This window comes from Orcinus orca, chromosome 1 (assembly GCF_937001465.1).
Source record: "Orcinus orca chromosome 1, mOrcOrc1.1, whole genome shotgun sequence".
Classification (NCBI taxonomy): Eukaryota; Metazoa; Chordata; class Mammalia; order Artiodactyla; family Delphinidae; genus Orcinus; species Orcinus orca.
In genome coordinates, this window is record NC_064559.1 from 138,767,374 (window position 1) to 138,785,633 (window position 18,260).

General features: G+C 44.7%; 1 protein-coding gene across 2 annotated transcripts in view; it reads left to right on the forward strand.

The window, feature by feature from the left end:
- LOC101275718 (uricase) overlaps positions 1–13,918 on the forward strand; it is a 35,454-nt gene extending 21,536 nt beyond the window's left edge. For both annotated transcript variants that reach the window (XM_004262958.2, XM_049709045.1), the window contains 4 exons: positions 6,560–6,746; positions 8,307–8,430; positions 10,400–10,483; positions 12,964–13,918. In XM_004262958.2, coding sequence (XP_004263006.1) covers positions 6,560–6,746; positions 8,307–8,430; positions 10,400–10,483; positions 12,964–13,038 — 470 coding nt within the window. In that variant the 3' untranslated portion in view covers positions 13,039–13,918. The remainder of the gene's footprint in view (positions 1–6,559; positions 6,747–8,306; positions 8,431–10,399; positions 10,484–12,963) is intronic.
- The last annotated feature ends 4,342 nt before the right edge of the window (positions 13,919–18,260 follow it).

Consider the following 18,260-nt stretch of genomic DNA (forward strand, 5'->3'; position numbering starts at 1 on the left):
AATGGTCAGAGGGACAGGCGGAGGCTTGGAGACAGTGGTGCCATGGAAGCAAAGGGAAAATACATTTCAAGAAATGAGGGATAGTTATTGAGATAATAGAATGCATAATAAGTAGGCTTATATGTAGTGGCTTCACACATGAAGTTTACAGCTTTTTGTAAAAGTCAAGTTCAGAGTGTGTGTGTGTGTGTGTGTGTGTGTGTGTTGGGAGGATGCTCCTCTCCGGGAAGTTATTCAGGAATCCAGGTTGATGCAACCAGACAGTTTTGATCCTCACTTTCTGGGATCACCTTCAGAGTAGATTCCGCATACCAGACAACGAGGAGAAGAAAAGACCTTCAAGAAAAAAAGGAGGAGGCGAAACTGCTCAAGGCCTGAAGTAGCACAGAGCACATCAAATGAAGAGAACCCAATCACACAGCCACACCTAACTGCAAGGAAGGCCAGGAAATGTAGTCTAGCCGGGGACCCAGGAGGAAGAGGACCTGCTAGTGGTCTCTGCCACAGGAAGGTTAAGAAGTTTGGTTTAAAAGAAGACTGAAGAGAGTGTGCAGTTTGGCAAGTAGGCATCATTGGTGACCTCCCTCTGCAAGAATATTTAGCAGACCCCTGGAGGTGGAAGTGCAGTGGCCAAATATAGGACTCAGCTGATCATAGGAAGAAAACAGGCTGTTCTTCACACCCTTGTTCTTTCCAGGAATTACCAGGAGCTATCATCAGCCTGAATTCTAGTCACCTGGCTGCTACCGGGAGGAAACTAATCAACAGAATCAGGCCAAAGCTTTTTCTTTCTGCAGAAAACTTCAGGGTGTTGCGATCACTGTGGCAGTGTTCCCAGAGCTCCAGCTTGACTTGTCTGGAGTCCAGCACCTCCCCCCTCCCATAGCATGTGGGGGCTGGCAGGGGTCAGCAGGGAAGCAGGCATCTGCTGGCTTGGGTGTGTGCGGTATGTGTGCGCACGTTCCTGAGTGTGTGTATCTTCCTGTGTTGTCTATTTGAAGATGACATTTGTACTCTGTCCCTCTTTGGAGAGTAGGGGTCTATGCCGTTTTTTTTTGGTAACAAAGTTTAATTCTTAATTTGCTTATTTTCCAGGAGCTAAAACTGCAGATATCATGAGGTGATTCAGTGTACAATCACTGTCATAAAAAATGCCCTTGCATAGGCTTAACTAAAGAAAATAATCATCTTACAAAAACACACACACCCCAATTTACATGCTGAAGGCTGTTGTTACAAACCTCTAAGTAGGGCTTTTTGTGGGGGGCTGGCTAGGATAGTGAGAATTCTGCCCCCTCAAACACATGTACTTAATCACCCATTCAGCCTGCAAATTTTCCCAGCAGGATATGTAACTGGGTTTCTCCTGGTGGACTGGATTCATTCTTATTAATTGAACAAACATTTATAGAAAGCCTACTGAATCTGAAGCACCCACTTTAGGCCCTGAGAATTGCTATAAAACTCCCATTACACTATTTTTTCCTAGGGTATCTTTTTAAGCTACATCATTAAGTGTTCTTTTAGCTGTTTCAAAGTCTGCTAGTTCCATGGGAGAATCTGGAAGAGAGAGAGAAATTTTTTCACCAAAGGGATGAGGGCTGGTGTTATTTTTGTGACTTCCCCAGCTCCGAGAGGAGAGCTAGGCTCTGCGTGTGCGGTACAGGCTGTTGATGTAGGTGTTATATGGAACCTCAATCTTCCAAACTGTTTCTCTGTGAGTCTTTGTGAACTACAAGCTTAGCCAAGCCTTGAAGTCACTGGGATGGTTGAGTCACTAATTTAAACTAGTTGAACTAAGCAGAGAATCTCCCCAACACCCGCCCCCCAAACACACACACACAATTAGAATTATAATTCATAATTCTTTAAGCATCAAATTTCTCCCAATCTGACACTAATTATAAAAATTCAACTAAAGCATAACCAAATAGAGGAATGGAAGATAGAGAAGAGGTTTCAAATAAGAGATACTGTCTTGTAGTGGTGAAAAAAAGATCTATTGACATGGAGACTAGTAGGGGTAGGAGGAAGATTTTAGGAAGGGGATTGATAAAACTAAAGTCCTGGAGGAGAAGAGATTTAAGAGGTGTCAAGCAGGGCAGATGGAAGAAATGAGATGGGGAAAGTGGGAGACTCAGGACAGAGATGGCCACTGCCAAGAAGGCTGCTTGTGTCATTTTGATATCAAGACTAAGACACTCTTCAGTTATTCCAAAATAAAAGTTCTTGGCAAGCACAAGATCTTTTAAAAATCATCTTGATCATCACCTTATTGTACAAAAACCCAGTTAACTTCCTTCCATCTGGGTGCATCATCTCTCCCCATCCAGAATTGCACACAGGGAGCTTTCAACCTACCTCCATGAGCTAAATGGACTCTCAAAGGCAAATGATATTTAATTGATCTTCACTTTTCCTAGCACGTTACAAATTTGAGGTTTTCTACTAGAATGATTTAATATAGTTTTAAAATATCCTTCTTTTAGCTATTTGTGTCCTTTTTGGAGGTGTTAAGTGTGGAAGCAATTATCCCCTTCATGACAGGATTTTTTTTTCTTGGCTCGGTAAAGCTTTGTGCTTTGTGACACCTGATGCGTAGGTAAGGAATCAGGCTTAGTTTCTATTAATTTGCAGTTTCTTAGAGACCTGAAGGGGTAGGATGTATGCTTCTCTGAGAGATAAACCACAATCTGTTAAGTGTGTAGGAGGACACTGAAAGTTAGAAAAGATTATGTTCTAGCAAAGTAAAATGTGAAAATCTTCCTTTTGCGTTACTCCATAACCATGGCAGAAAGGCAAAAAAGAGCTGATTAAGTGGTTTCATAGGAAGTAACCTAGAAAAGGACAGTCTTTTGGGTTGAATTACTTCTTGTTAGTCTAAACTGGAATCTTTTTTTAAGAGTGTGTGAAGCATCGTATTTTTAGTTGATGGGCCCATGAATTTGAAAGGCTCAGGTTCCTACCAGTGTTCAGAAAGCTGGGGCACCGCCAACAGAGAAGATAAAATAAGCTCCCAGATTTCATCCAGGGTGTCTGATGCGTGCCAAGAAAATGTATTTTTCAAATTCAAAGAGAATAGGTTTTTGTCGTTGTTCATAGAATGATGAGCACACCAGAGTAGATGTTTTGCGTTCTGCCTAAACTGTGGCAGTAGTGAACTGTCTTTGAGAACGTGAGATGTTTTATTCCACGTGAAACTGAGGTCAAAACACATTAGAAAATGCAACTGCTTTCTCCATTTTCAGATTCTAGCAAGAAAGTAGATCATTTCAAAGTTGCCTAGCAGACTGACACTCCCCAAAGATCAATAAATCTCATCACAGGGCTGGAGGTGGATAGGGATGGCATGTCAGAAGGAGTTTTCAGAACCCAATGAACTTTTGTGAAACATGGGAAGTATTTACAGGGAGTTGATGTCAATAAGAAAAGGTCAATTAGGGCAAAATCACCATAATAATTTTATAGAGCATTTCCTCCTGGACAGCCATTTTACTAAGTTACTAAGTCCTTTATGTGTATCATCTTAGACATCTATCATCTCTAGGAAATAGTTATGATTATCATCTCCTGCAGATGAGAAAATTAAGGTAGAGAGAGGTTAAGTCATTCTATCAAGGAAATACTGCCCATAAATACGGGAGGAGAGGCATGGAGAGTACTGAGGCTGAATTCAAGGAACCTGAGTCCCAAGACTGTGGACTCAAACATATGTAACCCTGCATCTGGAAATCCTTTTATGATGGAGACAACTGAGGATTCAAAGTCTGGTTGGCTCACATAGATGCTGGTGATCAAGGCCAGCTGTATAGGAAAAGCAGAAATAGATAAAAGTTTGCCTTTGGTTTCCCTTGACTTCTCTTTATCCCCCTTTGAGGATTCCCACTACTTGTTCTAACCCCACTTCTGATTACAAATTCAAGTTTCATTTCTATAGGATTTTTTTTTCTAGAAGGGATTACTGTTGGAAGTAAATTATGATATTAGTTTATAAAGGCTTAAGGAGTCACTCCTCTAAGGGGTCTTGGTATTTCAATAGGAAATTTTAAAATGATAAAATGTTTTCAAGACACGTGGGGTCATTTCTAAAAGTGATGCTTCAATCTTCATTTCAAACCAACGGGGATGATATTTTTCAACTGGGGGCTCTGTCTGAGCCCTGAATGCGCATTGCGGAATGGCGGTAGCAACTTTCTTGTCTCTTGGAAAGTCCTCTTTTATTACAGAAATGGGAAGAGAGAGTTAAAGGAAGGAGGAAACATTTTGAGGATGGGGAGTGATCCAAAAAGGGGGAAGAAAAGCATGAAATCTCGTATTGGGGTGCTGAGTTCAAACTCCACCTCTGCCAGTGTCTAGCCATATGACTAGAACGCATGCTGGCAGTCAGGACCTTCTCATTCAGTGTTGATGCCCTCCCCTTCTCCGCCTGTCACACTGTCTGTGTGTGAGGGTTGAGGGGAGGGGGCAGATCAGGAAGGGAAATGGTAAAGATTGATGGAGGAGAACTGTCTAGAAGAAAATGACACTAAGTTGTAAGGCTAAGTTGTTAAGGTGAGTCAATTTTACTGCACTCATTCATTCATTTAACTGATACTTATTGATTGCTTCTGCAATTCTCTTGGGTCTGAGACTTAAGACTCACTTGGGTCAGCTTTACACTGTTAGAAATGCTGATTTTGCAGAATCGTGTCTTGATAACACTTAGAATCTGATAAACCCAGCCAACCTAAGACATGAAATCATTGCTGGTATCTTTCTCTTGATCCTGATTCAGATATAGCTTCCAATGAGAACTTCAGTATTTTCTAATTGAGAAAATACCATTTTCTCTCTTACCACATTATCCTAGAACACTGTGACCAGAACACCTTATTTAATCAGCACATATTTAATCAGCAAATCTACCACTAACTATGGCCACTGCTCTCTCTGGCAGGTACACACATGTGGTTGGGAAAATATCAAAATATAGTCATTATTTACCTACTTCTGAAAGTCCACAACTCCTGAGTTAACCACAGCAATAGAAATCACACAGGATGATGTAAACCATTGGATTATTAAGAGCTGCCCTGGATTTTAATTGAGGATTGTGGGTTACATTCTTATTCTTCAACTAAGACCATGTATAACATAGTGATGCCTGATACCTCCAGCTCTTGGCTTAAGATTCAACAGGTCAAAAAGCACAGATATTAGTCTGGACTAATTTCAGGACTGAAAAGAGGTGATCTAAGTCATTCTGCCTTGACTATGCTTTTGGGAGTTTGTACCCAAGTGCCCCCTGAGTGTCCTGGCCTCACCAGCCTGCACATACAAATAAGGCCATGGTGAAGTTAATTCCCGAATTTCCCTGACCTTGTTGCTCTCTCATTACAAAACTGCTGTACCTTTCCAGCCAAACTTTCCTACCTTCTCCCAGCCTGGAGGGCTGTCTCACACGTGCTCAGGGAGAAGTTTGCATCCACTGAGTACAACTGCTGCCTCACTGGCTCTGCCCAGCATTTGCTGTGCCAGTTGCCACTCCTCCTTGGGAAGAAGGCTGCTTTCCACAGACATTGTACCCTGGGGCTTCCCAGTGTGTCACCTGGTGCCATGTGTTCTTCAGGCTTCACCAAACTGCTGGAACTACAGTGTGTTCCACATAGAAAAAGAAAGAGAGAATCTTCCCCTCACTAACTCGGTACCCTACCTGTCATCTGGGCCCTGACCTAGAACTGCCAGGCATAAGTAAACAGCTTTTTCAGATTGATTATGCCTCTCTCCCCTCCACCTCCCTGATGCACCTCATGAGGTAATGTAGGGACGGCCGGAGAGCCATGTCATCTCCTCCATTGTTTTCAACTCTGCCCACCCTGCCCAGGTCCCCACAAGCCAACTTTGCGCCTTCTCAGTTCAGCCAAAAAACAAAGGCCTTTATGAGAATCCACATAGGCAATTGGTACCTCATGGGTCACTGACCTCATCTTCCCAGTCTCTACTTAGGCTCATCCACGCCCATGATGCTACCTATTCATGAAATTTTCTGGTGTTGCTGAGTTCATAAACACAAGGGAACTGAGGGGTCTGGTGGTGATTGGAGCCATCAGCCGTGTAGACAATCCACATGAGGACCACCCCCAGTAAAGGGCATCACAAGAGCAGACAGAGGAGCTGCTTTTGAGTTTATTAACTCATTCCAGCATGACTGCCTGCTGAATGAGATGGAGCTCAAAATGTGGAAGGTAATTGGCCTAGAAGATACCTCTGCACATAGCTGAGAAGAAGGTATTTGTTCCTGTGGGCTTCAACACAGCATGGACGTTTAGTCTCTGACCATAAGTTCTCCTAGGGCATGAGAAGGCAGGGAGTTGTGGAATTCAGAGAGAAGGAAAGGCACGCCGTCTTCATCATGTGGACTTCAGAGGAGACAGGGAGAGAGAAAACACAGGCAGTGATGTAGCTCTTTGTACAAATGGAGTGTGCCATGTTTTAATGACCAGGATCCTCAGGGCTAGGCAGTAAGAAGGCACTGTTTTCTTTATGACCTCATCCCCTCTTACCTTTTGACGTAAAACAGGACCTCCAGTCATTAATTCTGGAATCAAAGACCTCAAAGTCTTGAAAACAACCCAGTCCGGATTTGAAGGATTCATCAGGGACCAGTTCACCACCCTCCCTGAGGTGAAGGACCGGTGCTTTGCCACCCAAGTGTACTGCAAGTGGCGCTACCACCAGGACAGAGACGTGGACTTTGAGGCCACCTGGTATGAACGAGTGCTAGGGCCTGGCGCTGGTGGAGGTAGTGTCCACCCTCTTTTCCAGGGGCCCAGAGTTCATGGAGTCTTCCATCTGAAAGGGAAACTTGGAAGCCATTCAATTCTGCCTCCCATTGTAAGACACACCTTCTGATGGATAACAGGAAGAATACTGGTCTTACTTTGAGTTAGTAAATCTGCACTATTAGCTAAGATGCTATTAGCTATAATGACCTTGAGCAGACCACCTGATTTCCCTGATCCTCTGTTTTTTAATTGACTAAATCAGTAGTACTCAAACATGATTGTGTATCAGAATCACCTGGAGGGCTTATTAAACTGCAGATCACTGAGCCCAACCCCAAAGGTTCTAATTCTATGGCCCGGAATGGGGCCTGAGAACATGCATTTCTAACAAACTCCCAGGTGATGCTCATGCTGCTGGACCAAAGGCCACACTTTAAGAAACACGGGATCAAATGAGGATAATGGCCTTGTTACTTCATGGCAGATGCAGAGAGGGCTAAACCAGGCTGACCAAATTGTCCCAGTTTGTCAAGGACTTTCCTGATTTTAACACTGAAAGTCCTATGTCCTAGGAAACCCCTTGGTCCCAGGCAAACTGGGACAAGCGGCCACCCTAGGCTAAACTCAAAATGAGATGAAGTTACAGAAGCATTTTATAAGTGATAAATGCTTGAGCATTGTAAGGTGTGACTCTTATTTTAACATCCTCAACAAGCAGTGATTAGGCCTCTGAATCCCAGTTTGCTTTTTGAGCAGGTATCTCATTCCTTTGCTGAAGCTCTAATTGTTAGAAACTTCTACCCTGTGATAAGCTGGAATCTGCCCCCTGGTAGCTTCCTCCCACGGGCAGAGTGTTACTCTGCTCCTTTTATTATGTGATAGGTTGGAAATGCTTGAAGAGAACCTCACCTCAATCTTTTTTTCTCCTTTTTTCAAGTGTTCCCCATGGGCAGCAGTCTGATGTATTTATGTTGAAAAGAGCACGAAATTGAGCCAGTCGGGGTACAAGCTGGGCCTCCCACTAAGGAGGGGGACTGAGTAGATCATTTAACTTTTAGCTCAGATTCCTCATCTCTAAACTGGAGATAATAATAGTACCTGCCTCAGGTATATTGAGAGAATTTAATGAAGTAATTACATAAAATACTTAGCACACAGCCTGACACGGTAATACCCCTGAAAATGCACCAATTCAAGCAACGGGCCAAGCCAAGCAGATTAGAATACTAGGAAGTCCTCTTCAAAAATTCTTCCAGCATGGAGGGAAACACCCTGGAAGGCCCACTGGGCCCTGGTGCCAGATTATGAAGATAACCTAGTTATGCTCAATAGGTTTATTGACTTGTGTGTGTGTGTGTAGGGAAATGTGAAGTTAGGGTTTTTTTTATTTTTTCTTTTTGGCGTTACAGGATATTAATCCTCTCTAAAACCAGCAATAAAATTGTTTTCGGGGAGACAGAGAGGGTACCGCTTCTTAGCTTCATAATATGTTCCCCAAAGACCACCCTGTGAGGGCCCTCAGTTCTCTTTTCTGTGTCTTAGGGACACTGTTAGGGACGTTGTCCTGAAGAAATTTGCTGGACCCTATGACAAAGGCGAGTACTCGCCCTCTATCCAGAAGACCCTCTATGACATCCAGGTGCTCTCCCTGAACCAGGTTCCTGAGGTAGGTTTTGTCACTTGCCATTCCGAGGACTGAGAGAACTTGTGTCTCCTGTCAGCTCTGAGAAAGAGAGTTAAAATAAGAAAGTGGAAGACACATGAAAAATGACATCTGTTGTTGCTCAAAAGCTTGTTATAGAAAGTGAGAAGAGAATAAAAAAAAGTAAAAATCTGTCTGACCTGAAAACACAGGCCACTGCTGTAGTTCTTTAGTTTTGTTGAAAATTCTGAGTCTCTTCAACCTGCTACAATTTAGGACACTCAAATGCCCCGAAGGAGGGGTAATTATCCCAAGGGTCTATGTTTCAGGAGAGCCAGAGAATGAAGGATAAATGCAGAGAGATTTCATCCATCCATCCATTCGATATTATTGAATGGTTATTATGTCTCTGTCAGCACATGAGGAAATCAGAGATAAATTAGACATCCTCCCTACCCTCAAAGAGTTCATCATTAAGTAAAGGAAGAAAATAATTAAACTTACAGTTCAATAGAGAATAGAATATTATGGAAATTCAGAGGAAGTCACCTAACTCCAGTGTAAGGGATAGTGCAAGCCAGGCTTTCTGGAGGAGAGGTATTTGAGCTGAGTCTTAAGGGACAGGTAGGGGTTATCTGAGTTCATACTCAAGGGTGAGGGAGGGGGTAGGGATGGAGACAGGAGGCAACATGGAACAGTCATTTACTGCTGAGGCTCTGCCACAAGTGAAGCTCCAGGAGCTAAAGTCTTTCCATGTGCCTAGAGATGAGTTGGGAAGCAGATTGGGAAGCCCTTTGTGGGCTTCTCTGTAGAGTCTGTATTTTACCCTGAAAACTCTTAGGAGCCACTGAGGGATCTAAGCAAGGTGTGGCACTACCAGATTTTCACTCTACAAAGACCACTCTGAAAGACATGTGATAGATTAAAGGGATGATGGGCCATAGACAAGGAGACCTGTTGGGAGGCTGTTGCAGAAAACTGGCAATGAGGATGTGAACTAAGGCCATGATGGGATGGAGAGGAACAGTGCCATCCTTAGACCTGGGCACAAGGGACTCCTGCCACGGCCCACACACCCCCTCCAAGCCCTCCTTTAGCTACGCCTCTCTCCGCTGGATGAGGAGTTGGTGGGACCAAGGCAACAAACACTTCAGGAGCCCGTGCTTCCCCTTCTAGACCATTCTCTGGATGTTTACATCCCAGAATGTCCTGCCCAAATAACCCTGAGACTACTCCCAGAACCTGCGTAAGCCTGTTCCCCAGATTTATCCCCTAGAGTGCAGGTCATGCCATCAGTGTACCCTTAAGCCCGAGAGTGAGAAAAGGGGCAGATGTTTGCTAGAGGTATGAATGGGCCTTGACATGCAAGCTGGGGTAACCACCCACATGAGTCCAAGAGAGGAGATGGGATGGCCAGGGCTGAGGGCTGGCTCTTCCCATGATGCCAGGTCCTGGCATGATGCTACAAGGAATCAGAGAATTTTAAATTCGATCCTGACCTTCCAGATTGTGATGAAGGAATATTTGTCAAGTTAGAGGGACAGAATATATTTCACTTGAAAGTGTTTTAGCTTGATTCATAACTTTTAAGTCTTTAAACATCTGGTATGGGGACGTCCAATTATACTCTTACTCCAGGACCTGCAAATGTTAGGGACAAGCCTGGAGAGGAGGGAATGGATGGAGAGGGAATTTAAGAGGCTGACGAGCCAGCACCAGGAGGCCAGTTGGATGCTGCACGTGTCCCAGGTTTCTGACCCAAGGAGATTTTACTTTTCTGAGAAACGGATTTCATACACAGAGAGAAGAGTGGGTCCATCATTTAATAATAGTACTAGCAGGAGAGAATAGTGTCAAGCAGTAGAGGAACATCAGAGGAACATCTCAGAGACAGGTAGAATCTGAGTAATGAGCTAGTGGGTAGTTGTGGGGAAGGAGTAACGGAGACAGATTCACAGTTTCCCCATGTAATGCATATTGTTGTGGATTTCAGATAGAAGCTATGGAAATCAGCCTGCCAAATATTCACTACTTTACCATAGACATGTCCCAAATGGGACTGATCAACAGGGAAGAGGTAAGAGAACCTCAAACATATTTAAAGCACGTTTCCCCCCACCCAGTCTTTACCCCTCTTTACCCCTCTTTATAAACTTGGGATGATACTATCCCCAACAGCTCTTGCTTTTGGAATGTTTATAGTTGCCACTGTTTAGAGCCCTCTTAGACTCTGGCCTTTCACTATCTGAGGCTGGAGCATGCTAGAAGTGGATGAATACTTATAAAGGAAGGTTGGAAGTTGCAGAGAGTAAAAGACAAAGAAAGAACAGTGTGCCCAAGGAAATAGCTTTGAGATCTACTTCTCTGAAAATTGCCACAGAAGGTCACAGCTCCATTATTCTTCTATCATGAAGCAATGAGGAGGAAAGAAAGATTCTATTTTCATTTTCTTCTATCATCTTTAACTTTTAAGTAGTCAATTTAAGTGGAATACATTATACACACAAAAAATGAAGATATTTGTGTTTCTAGTTGCCATTACAGCAGGCAAGATGAGGAAGTTCATTTTTTGAAAGGAAACCTTGCCTTGAAAAAAGCACTTACCCTGACTTGTTTTCAGCCATGCAAAAGGCTAGGCCAAGTCAGTGTGTCTGACTAGCCAGCCTGAAGTCCCAACAGGTAGCCTGCTGTGGTCAGTCCTGGGAGATCAGAACTGTCCCTTCCCCAGCTGGACCACTCTCACAATGGCAGGTTTCCCCTATCGGATCCATCTTCCCATGGGCTTCTAGAATGCTAAAAAAATACCATTCTATTGGCTGCTTTTAGTGTGTAGGGGGAGTGAGATAGGAAGGGACTGTCTATTACCATGGCCCTGCTGCTCATATCCTTTGGTGGATAAAGGCCAATGAAGGGAGTCCAAAAGGTCCTACATTCTGGGCCTGCTGATCCAGGAGCCTTATTAGTCACAGCCCCTCTGGCCAGGTACCTTGTTTCTGTTCTGCAAATTATGTTGATGGCTCCATCGGGCTCTGTACCATTACAGCTGGAGCTGGAGGCTGGGGAGCAGTGCTGGGTACCTAAGGTCATGCTCGGGTGCCAGGTGGAGCTGGTATAGGGCCCTGAGTTAAAGAGGAATGCAATCCTGATCCCACTTGCTGTCCACTCAGCTGAAGGAGAGGCAGCACTATTTACTTCAGAGGAAGGAGAGGATGTAGATTCCCAGAATGCCGTTAAATAGAATGTAAAGACTTTTTTGACTGATTACTTTTTTTTTTTTTTACCACTATACATTTCCAGAACTTTTCTTTTTTTCTTGTGTTGGGTCTTCATTGCTGCACATGTGCTTTCTCTAGTTGCGGTGAGCGGGCTTCTCATCGCAGTGGCTTCTCTTGTTGCTGAGCACGGGCTCTAGGCACGCCGGCTTCGGTAGTTGCAGCACGGGGCCCCAGAGCACATGGGCTTCAGTAGTTGTGGTGCGCGGGCCCAGTAGTTTTGACTCGCGGGCTCTAGAGAGCAGGCTCAGTAGTTGTGGCGCATGGGTTTTGTCGCTCCGTAGCATGTGGGATCTTCCCAGACCAGGGCTCGAACCCGTGTCCCCTGCTTTGGCAGGTGGATTCCCAGGGAAGTCCCGACTGATTACTTTCTAAAGGGCAGGAAAGGGACCTGGCCATGTTCAACAAAGGTGAAACCAATGGGCCCCAAACAGAGAAAGGGTCAGGCATCATGACTAGAGCAGTGCTTAGCTCAGGAGCCCCGATGGAGAGAGAAGGGTCTCCCAGAGCCCCCTGATGCCTCGGGCCTGCAGTGATCCTAGCTCGAAGGTGTGCCAGCAGACTGAGGCCACAGTGTCTTTTGCTCAAGAAGTAAGACACGAAGCTTCCTCTGGAGACCTGGAGACAGGAAGGCCCGAGTCCCTTTGGGCCAGGGCTCCGCATAAAGGCACCCGAGTGGCTGAACAAGCTGTCCCCACGTCTGTGTCTGCTTTCTGGGGACGGCCGGAGCCACTCTCGGGCCCTCACTCAGCAGGTGTGTACATAGTGAGGGCAACATATGAGAAGCCCTCAGTGAGTTAGGACACGATAAGAACAGCAGAGAAGTGACAAATGACAGGGTAAGAAGACAGAAGAACTGTAAATGCACAGCTGTCTGGAGCCATTTAGCATTGGGCTAAGAGCCCTGAGGACCTCAAATGTTCCTGAGGGCACGGCAGTATTTAGCATTGACAATGATTGGCGTTCAGAGCGAGTCATTAAGCAAATGCCATATTATGTTCACCACACTCTGTTTAAAAAGCAGGGAAATGTAATGAATTTGAGAAACATTTATATCCTGATGATTAAAATTTTTCAAACAACTCTTTAATTTTCTGCAAAATCGCCTCATGTCTCAACTATTGCCAGAAAAGTAAGGTATTACCTTGCTTGAAGTAACTACTGTAGGGCCTATACAGTTTCCTGCTTAGCAAGTTGTTTTTTGTTGTTGATTTCATATTGATTTGTAGAAAAAAGGGTAGGTCTGTTTTAATGTCTCTGAATTTACCATGTGGTTTTTCTACAGGTCTTGCTACCATTAGACAATCCATATGGCAGAATTACTGGTACAGTCAAGAGGAAGCTGACTTCAAAGCTGTAACATTGTGGCCACCAGTGGGAGTCCATTCTCAGTTGAGGCATTCCTTAAGCCACTTGTGATGCTGGAAATCATAGTGTGTAGACCTGCAAAATTTCAACTAGTATGTTGATTTATAGCGTTCATTTCATGCCTACATGAAAGAATTCTTCTATACTAGCTCAGCAAGGTGTTTCAGAATGAGTAATTATAACATGCTTTGTGGACACAGTTTACTTCACAAATGCTGAGCAGTATTAGAATAATCATAAATCAATATTTCAGTGGTCTTGTTCCTTCCTATCTTAGAGAAGTTTTAAAATCCATTCATTAAGAAGATAATCATGAATCAATGGAGGCGTGATACCAGTTAATTTTGTGCACAAATTTAAGAAGTCAGCATTGTTTTCATCCTACTGATGCTAAAACTTGCTCCTTGGTAATGCAGAAAATGTAATGATAATATCATATTTTGAAAAATATCACCATTGTGACTTCAATTAGACTAAATACTTAAGTCCTTAAGAATGCTCTAGCATATGTATCATTGGGAGTATATTTCCACTCTAAAAGTACTTTTGTAATCTTAATGTATTGGTTTTATGACTTTTACAACCCTTAAAGAATATTTAGTATACACTGAGGCACTGAGAAAAGTGTAAATGGTTTGTCTTTGAAGAATGCATCACTTTGGCACAAAGAGCCACATTTAATAAGTGGTAAGTCAATACCCAGGTGGTTGAATATACATCTAGAAAGACTAGAGACTATATTTATGAAAATATCAGCAATGATGATTTCTGGATGGTGGGATTATGAGTGATTTTTATTTTTTTTGTCATGTGATTTTCACATTTATTAATTTTATAATCAGGGTAATAAATTTAACTGATGGTTTAAAGATGTATGCAGATCTGAGTGGTGGTTATCTTTGTATCAGTTATCTAACACTACTGTTGTATATATACCATAAAGCTTCATAAACTATAATTTTAGCAATCCATGACGAAAACTTGTGCACATGAACATTCTAGATAACCTTCCTCCATTTAAAAATCTCTATTTATTTAAACTTTTTGTCTCCATTTTTGCGGTACGCAGGCCTCTCACCGTTGTGGCCTCTCCCGTTGCGGAGCACAGGCACCAGATGCGCAGGCTCAGCGGCCATGGCTCATGGGCCCTGCTGCTCCACAGCACATGAGATCCTCCCGGACCGGGGCACGAACCCGTGTTCCCTGCATCGGCAGGCAGACTCTCTACCACTGCACCACCAGGGAAGCCCTTTGTCTTCAGTTTTAATAAATACTTACCTAAGAGTATTTAGTATTATTTGATAATTCTGCATTCACCTTTATGATACTGCTACTTAAGGCGGTATGGTGCCGTGTTTGATTGCACAAACTCATTTAAATCCTGGCTCCATCTCTTACTAGTTCTGTGACAAGATTCCTCATCTGTAAAATGGATATGAAAATAGAACCTACCTGATAGGTTTTTTTGAGGATTAAATGAATTAATGTTTGTAAAGAGCAATGGTAGTATTTATGCCCGACACATAGAAATTTCTGTGTTTGTTAAATGAAAAATCCTACCTTCTTTTCATTTGTTGTTAGACCTACATGGAAAGTCATCACTGGACTTTATGGGTGAGATGAGAGATGGGAGGTCTGAGAGCAGCAAACCGTAGAAGTTGCCACAGGCCATTCTAGAGCTGCTGCCTACTTGCAAAGAACATGAGATAAGAAGGATGAAGTAATGTGATAAGGAATGTTTTGTGCTATATTGACTACTCATGTTACAAAATGTGCTTCTACATCATGTAACTTGCATGGCCAAATGGCTAGTACATTTTATTCCTCTGCTGATTTGATAATTCTCTGCAAAGAGGAATTTAGACTCTAACATGATTTTTCCTAAAAGAAAAACAAAAAAAGAAAAAACTTAATTAGGCCCTTTTTACTCGATATGTTTTGGTCATATAAATTTTAGAAACACTGTATTTGTTTCAGAGAAGAAGAGCAGAATTCTTAGAAATTGTGGCTTATTTTATACATATATGCATTTCGCTTCTCCTGAGTTCTTAAAACATTTATTGTAATGAGTTGCAAATGAGCTATTGGAAATTATATCCTAGGTGTGTGGCAGGAAAGCCTGTAGTCTGTGAAAATTTCAAGGACCAGGTTACTGTTTTGTGAAGGATGTTGTATGGTCAGACCACTCAAGATGGCTGTTCTCTTGCTCTCTGTGCGTCCAGCTCCTCTCAGTCCACTGCTCTACCAGTCCCTGCTTCACTCACATGACTATCCAATCCTCTGAATCATAAGGCTTAATCAGTAACTGCCTATGTGCTTGCGCCCTGACCCAGCTGCTGGTTTCCCTGGTAACTGATGAGCCAACCTGATGTCAATTCCGCCTATAAATGGTAGCCTTCTCCTCCCCCAAGTAGTGAGGGTTGTTGCCATGTCCTGTCTGCCATCTGCCAGACATGGTAGGGTGTTGCTCCAGGACCCTTTGTTTTGGATGTGTAAGAGCTCCTATCCAATAAGCCATTGATGTCTCTGTCTCTGTTGCTGGGCTCTTTCTTTGGTCTCAAGCCTGGGCAACTACAAGGCTTGCAGTCCTGCTGGTGCAGCCCAACAATTGGCGAGTCAGCCAAGAGGCCAAGGAGATTCCTGTGAGCACCAAGATGTCAGGAACTAAGGACAGGAAATGGAAAGTTGAGGGGGTACCCCGGAGGTGGCCGTCCGCTAGCATGCGGGGCCCTGTGGCAGCCGACCACCATGAGAGATGTCTTTCTCTTCCATTACATTGACGATACTTCCAGCCCTGTGCTCATGGCTCATCTGACTGCATGGGGGTGGCTGGTGAACACAGACAAAATGCAACAACCTGGATTATCTACAAAACACAAGCAAACCCCTGACCCACCACTCCTAAACAGTTACAGACAGAGGCTTTACTCGGGGAGAGGCTTGTGAAATGGACGTGGCCAGTTACCTGGAAGGGTTTGGTTGCGGCTTGTGGCAACGGCAAAACAATAGGTGCCCTTGGACTTCCAGCCCCAGCTCTGGAAGAGGGCAGAGCCAGGATACAGTGTGATGGAACGGCAGCCATATGCGGCCTACAGTGCCTTACAACAGGTGGGAGACGTTACAAAAGGCCTACCCAAGTCATCAACGAGAAAAACCACTTTTTGTGGTCTAAAAGAGCTATGCACGCTATACAGGATGCCCATGGACACTGAGAGTGACCAAGGAACCCACTTTACTGGCCATGAAGTTCAGAAATGGGCTGATAAAAACACCATACACTGGCGTTTCCACCTGCCTTAAGACCCCACCGCTGCCGGGCTAATCGAAAGGAGGAATGGGCGACTTCAACAACAATTGAGGCTCCCAACACAGGGACACACCCCAGGAGCAACTGTCCCAGTGCCTCCGCCATGTTAACCCAGAGGCAGTTAGTCCACATCATCCAAGTTCAACTGATAACCATGGAAGGACCACCGCCAGCTATTGGTCAGGACAATAACTCGCTTCTGCCCTGGCCACAGGATCTACGCCCAGGGGAACCCACCACGGAAAGGCCCTGGGACTGGCAGGTAAGCCCCCGGTGGTTTGAGTTTGCCACCCTGTGGGTAACAGGATTAGGAAGGACTTGCCGGTTTCCCCTGTCTTCTGCCTGGCCCCAGCCGAGACTACTGAGGTAAGTAACCCGGGCCCTACTGAGAAAGGCACCGCTGTGTTAACCCTGTGGTCTGCTGTTACACTGCCCCTCCCGGCTTCGGCACCGGCTGTGGGCACTGAGGGCGGACAGACGGGATGGCGCTGCCGGCCAGGACAAGAGCACAGGCAGGGGTGGTGTCATCTAGAACGCTGTTACTGCTTGTAGGTCGCTTAACGGTCATGATCTTCCCGGTATCGTGCCTGTTAAACATCTCACATTTCGTCCCTAGTCTGAGCAGAGGGAATCTGTTCCTACTGGGCAGCAGTGGTGGCCTCACTGAAAACGAGTCTGATTTCTGGGTCGACAGTGAGACGCTGTTGTCGTCCTCCTCTGGACTTCAGGGACACCTGACATAAGCGCCGGGCTTCCTGTGGATACTCCTTATCTGCTGGCGTGTGTGCTGCATTTGCGGCATCTGGTTGCAGTGTACCTCTACACACCTGACCCCAGGGGTACTGCAGAAGAGGGGCAGACCCAGATGGTTAGGGCCGTGCAGGATGCGTGGGGATGGAGCGTGTGGTCAGCCCCTCCAGATGGCTGTTCTCTTGCTCTCTGTGCGTCCCCTGCTCAGCCAGTCCCTGCTTCACTCCCGTGACCATCCAATCCTATGAATCATAGGGCTTAATCAGTAACTGCCTACATGCTTGCCCCCTGCCCCAGCTGCTGGTTTCCCAGGTAAGTGATAAGCCAACCTGACATCAATTCCCCCTATAAACGGTAGCCTCCTTCTCCCCCAAGAAGCGGAGGTCGCCGCCATGTCCTGCCTGCCGTCTGCCGGATGCGGTGGACCCTTTGTTTTGGACGTGTTAAGACCCCCTATCCCCTACCCAATAAGCCACTGATGCCTCTGTCACTGTCTCCCGGCTCTTTCCTCAGTCTCAAGGCCGGGCAATTACAAGGCTTGCAGGCCTGCAGGGTGCAGCCCAATAGATGTCTTTTTGTGGTTAGAATTGTAAATTATATGCAGAAAACCAGGCTTCCTGTTTCACCTGCTCCTCTCAGCACTGGCAGAGGAGCAGGCTGTCCTGAGCTGCAAACACCTGTGAGGTAATTTGTATCAAAACACTTTGTAATTTCGTTATGGAGGGTCACATGGACTCTATTCCAATTTTCTGGGAAGCAGAGCTGCTCTCACATCACTTTTCCCTCTCATCGCCACGTGTTTAGCCCAACCCCTCAAGTACTTTCATAGAGGAATAAAGCAGGCGATTCTAGCCCATTCACTACCTGGGAGGCAGTCTGCACGGTCTCAGTGGAGCAGCTGTCACATGGGGCTTGGGGTTTTGGCAGCCAAGATTCTGGCTAAGACTTAGTCCAAATCCTCTAAATCTCATCTCATAGGTTTTCATAGAGACAGTCTCAGAAAATGTCCCTTCCTTTCCTTTTTACAGTTAGACTTAAGTTCACACCATTCTTTACTCTTAGTAACCTGCTTTTTCTCCCTTTTCCCCCCCAATATAATAGAAATAACTATTGAAACAACATTTTACTTTGTCATTGAAACAGAATATACCCTTTTC